Source organism: Solanum lycopersicum, chromosome 1 (genome assembly GCF_036512215.1).
Source record: "Solanum lycopersicum chromosome 1, SLM_r2.1".
NCBI classification, from domain to species: domain Eukaryota; kingdom Viridiplantae; phylum Streptophyta; class Magnoliopsida; order Solanales; family Solanaceae; genus Solanum; species Solanum lycopersicum.
The window spans coordinates 6,075,598-6,079,923 of NC_090800.1; the positions used below are offsets into that span (position 1 = coordinate 6,075,598).

At 31.3% G+C, this 4,326-nt stretch overlaps 1 protein-coding gene and 1 pseudogene across 1 annotated transcript; both read left to right on the forward strand.

The window, feature by feature from the left end:
• Positions 1-1,126: 1,126 nt before the first annotated feature.
• LOC101260371 (uncharacterized) lies at positions 1,127-2,277 on the forward strand. Its single transcript, XM_010319461.3, has 2 exons — positions 1,127-1,320; positions 1,710-2,277. Exons 1-2 carry the CDS (start codon positions 1,127-1,129, stop codon positions 2,275-2,277), a joined length of 762 nt encoding a protein of 253 aa, XP_010317763.3.
• LOC138340799 (uncharacterized) lies at positions 1,701-3,495 on the forward strand (annotated as a pseudogene).
• The last annotated feature ends 831 nt before the right edge of the window (positions 3,496-4,326 follow it).

Genomic DNA, 4,326 nt, shown 5'->3' on the forward strand with positions numbered 1-4,326 from the left:
TGGCTGCTGCTCGACGGCTGCTACTGCTGCAGCTGGCTGCTGCTCGACGAGGACGGCGGCTGAAGAGTGAAGAAAAGAGGATGAAGTTGAAGAGAGGGGAAGAGGATGAAGTTGAAGTCTTGAAGAGAGAGGATGAAGTTGAAGAGAGAGGAAGAGGATGAAGTTGAAGAGAGAGGATGAAGTTGAAGAGTGAAGAGGATTAGGGTATTAGGGATTTAGAGTTTTTTATTTTTTTTAAAAAAATTATTTAATATTAATAATTATTAAATATAATATAATTTATAAATTAAAATAATAATATTTCGGTTTAAACCGAAATACCGAATTTCAAACTAATACGTACCGAAAACTGAACCGAAATACCGAAAATACAAAAAAATAAATCGAATACCGAACTGAAAACCGAAACCGAAATTTTAAAAAATTTCGGTTCGGTTCGGTGTTTCGGTTTTCCGGTGTTTATGCCCACCCCTAAGTGATACATGGTAAATGATACATGGTAATTTTCAACTATTAAGATAAAATAAGGGGGGGGGGGGGGGAATGGTACAGTTACTGTTGTTAATAAAAAAGCTTAATTTGTGGTAACAAATCATTAATCAGCACTTAATTGGATATTAATTTCAAATTTTGAAAATCAAAGATTATATCATCTATTTTGAAAACAAATTTTTTAAACATTCTGTTAAAATTGGAACTACAATAATTTTATTGTTGTTACAGTGAATTTTTCAAGATGAATACTTCGATTTTGATGAGACATTCCGGAATTCGGGTGAACGAATTGCAGTATGAAAGTTACAAAATCGACGGAATCGTTGTTGGAGATTCAATTTCGTTTTCTAATCTCAAAGCAGCAATTGCAGCCGAGTTGGATATTGATGTATCAAGGAAAGAAATTGAAATTCGATACATTGTAGAAGGTAACTCCTGTCTGATGAAACTTAAGAACGATATGAGTGTTAAACTATATTTTGAACTAAAAAAAAACGAGCCTGGATTTTCAGTGTATCCATTATGTATTGACACAATTGAAAAGAATAGTGGTACTGTACATAACTTTGATGGAACAAGTGGAGAAATAACGTGTGTAGAAGGCACAACACATGATACATAGGCTTTGGCAATGGTTGAAACTAGCTTATTTGATTCACATGAAAATGCAAAAGTTGGAGTTGCAAATGTTATAATCAATTCAGATATTGTTGATGTGAAGACAGGTCAGATATATAAGGATAAAGCAACACTTGTAGATGTGATGATGAAATATAAGATAAAGAACAACTTCAATTGCAAAGTAAAGAGGTCTGATCAACAAAGGTATGACAGTGTTTTGATATTTTAATGTATCAGGTGTTGTTTTATATTTTAATTAGTACATGAAACATTACTATTTTATATGAAAACCTGCATGTTTCATATGTTCTTTTATATTTTAATATATCATCATTTCAGTAATTTGTTTTTGATACATTGAAATAACTATTTTTGATACTTGAATATACTACTACTGATATAGTAAGGACTGTATCAATTTAAACAGTCATATCACAACTAGTGGATACTTTTCATTAAATTTTGATACTTTTCTTAAAAATTGGTTGATACTTTTTGTGTAATTCATTGTTTGATTACTTTAAACATTATTGTTGAATATATTATATGATGCATTTGATATGTGTATTAATATGCTTAAAAAATGTATGCAGCTATGTGTTGGTATGCTTTTCAGACAAATGTGGTTGGACTATGAAGGCGCCGTGCAGGAAAAAATCTGATATATTCATTGTTAGAAATTTCAATAGTGAACATACGTGTCCGATGAGGGAGAGGGTATTAACCAAAGTCCAAGCAACAGTCGGATTTGTAAGTGGAGTGACACCTCCAAAATTGGTCAATTATAAACGAATTTATATACCAAGAGATATAATTGATGATATTAGAGAATATTATGGGGTTGAAATATCTTACCAGCAAGCATGGCGTGCTAAAGAACGTGCACTCTCCATGATTAGGGGAAAACCATCTGCAGGATATAGACGGATGCCGCGATACATACACATGTTAAAAACTGTGTATCCAGATTCTTATATAAGAATGCATAAGACTGAAGAGGATGAAATTATGTATCTGTTCATCGCCTTAAGACCATTCATTAGGGGATTTAAATACTGCAGACCAGTAGTTGTTGTGGATGGTGCACATCTGAGTGGAGCTTACAAAGGGACATTTGTATCAGCAAGCATACTTGATGGCGCAGGTATTTTTTATTTATAGTAATGATGTCTTTTTATATATTACGTATCAAATAATATAATGAGTGTGTAATCAGGTTGCATATTTCCATTGGCATATATGGTGTTGTTGACACCGAAAATGATTGTTCGTGGACATGGTTTTTCGAACAGTTCAAACATGCATTTGGCGATAGAAAAGATATGTGTGTTGTTTCAGATAGAAATGAGAGTATCATGAAGAGTGTGAGGATTGTGTTCCCCGATGTACCTTATTATGCATGCATCTGGCATCTTTGGAAGAATATATGTGGAAACTTCAAAAGGAGCAGAAAGGCCATAAGTGATCTATTCTACTCTATGGCCAAGGCATATAGAAAGAATGATTTTGATAAATTGATGGCTAAGGTTGATAGAATTGATCACAGGGTTAAGGAGTACCTTGAATATGCAGGTTATGAAAAGTGGTCAAGAGTTCATGCAATAGTAAACAGAGGTAGAATGATGACTTCAAACATTGCAGAATGTATCAATGGTTGTCTTGTTGAAGCACGCCAATTAACTATGTTAGAATTCTTGGAAGAGGTTAGAATTCTTTTTGGATCTTGGCATTGCAAAAACAGAGAAGTAGCCTCATACACAAAGGACACATTAGGTAGAAAATTGAGGAATTGTTGATTATAAACGCGGCTAAAAGTTCAAAAATGGAGGTATGTATCATTATATAATATTTTATATTATATGTATCTAATTCAGTGTATCATTCTATTTTTTTTAACATGATTTTTTAAAAAAAAAATTATATATTTAAAATTTTTAATGTATCCATCATCTGAGTTTATTTTCTCAGTTTATGAAAATGGAAGAAGATATATTGTTTGTCTTGAGAGGAAAGTATGTTGTTGTGGTAGATTTCAACTAGATAAGATACCTTGTTCACATGCAATCGCTGTATTGAAAAAACAGAATGTCACCGATATGAATCCGTATTGCTCTGATTATTACAAGCCTAATGCGTTGGCAAAAACATATGAAATTCCAATGGTACCAATGCCAGATAAGGAAGATAGGTCAGATCCTAAACACGTGGTAGCTGAAACTGTGCATCCACCTAGATACAGAAGATCATCTGGACGACCAAGAAAAAGAAGAAGAAAGAATGCAGATTAAAAGATTTTGGTGAACACAAACTGTTGTGGACAATGTGGACAAGAAGGGCACAACAGAAGAACTTGTACTTTCTACCCAAAAGAGAAGTGAATTAGTCGTAATGTTTCTATGATATCAAGAATAATTTATAACATAAACATTTTAATGAATTTCAGTTTTCATTACAACTGCAAATTGAACACTTTGTGTTTAGATAAATAAACTTACAAACATGTGGTAATTAAATTTGAAGTCGTGCTTTTGATTATAAATACTTTGTTATTATTACTTGTGTCAACATTTGTTTTTAATATAAAATTATATAAATCTTATGATACAGTAAGATATATAAATTTAAGAATTATTAGGTAACATAATGTACATGATACATATGGTTTATCTAGTGTATCATGTACTTTTATTGTGTGTTTTTGGTACACATTGTTTATCTAGTGTATCATGTACTTTTAGTGTGTATCATTGATTTGCACAATGATACTTCTCCATTAGATAAAAAATACAAAAATATTATTGAGGTTATTGTGTACTTTACAATGACTATAAATCATGTATCATGTGAATTTATATAATTTAACTTGTGTAATGCTTTTTTTGTTATGCTTTTCTTGAAATATACAGTAAATAACTTTACTTTTAAAAAATAATACCAATTCATATAACTATGCTATTCAATTTACCTAAATATCATGTAAAATTTAAGGATTATAGGGTAACATAGTGTACATGATACATACGGTTTAGCCAATGTATCAGTTATTTTTAGTGTGTGTTTGGTATATATGTATCATTTGGTTTTGCCCAGTATATCATCTCTATTAAATAAAAAATGTAAAAATCTTTATGCCTATGTTTAATTATAAATACATTGACTATACTTTATTAAATGAATTAAACCTGTGTGGGGCTATAATATGTCTGATAT

Coding starts and splice junctions, on each gene's coding strand:
- LOC101260371 (XM_010319461.3), top strand. CDS start 1,127: ATGGTTGAAACTAGCTTATTTGATTCACATGAAAATGCAAAAGTTGGA. Junction 1,321..1,709: donor AAGAGGTCTGATCAACAAAG/GTATGACAGTGT, acceptor AAATGTATGCAG/CTATGTGTTGGTATGCTTTT.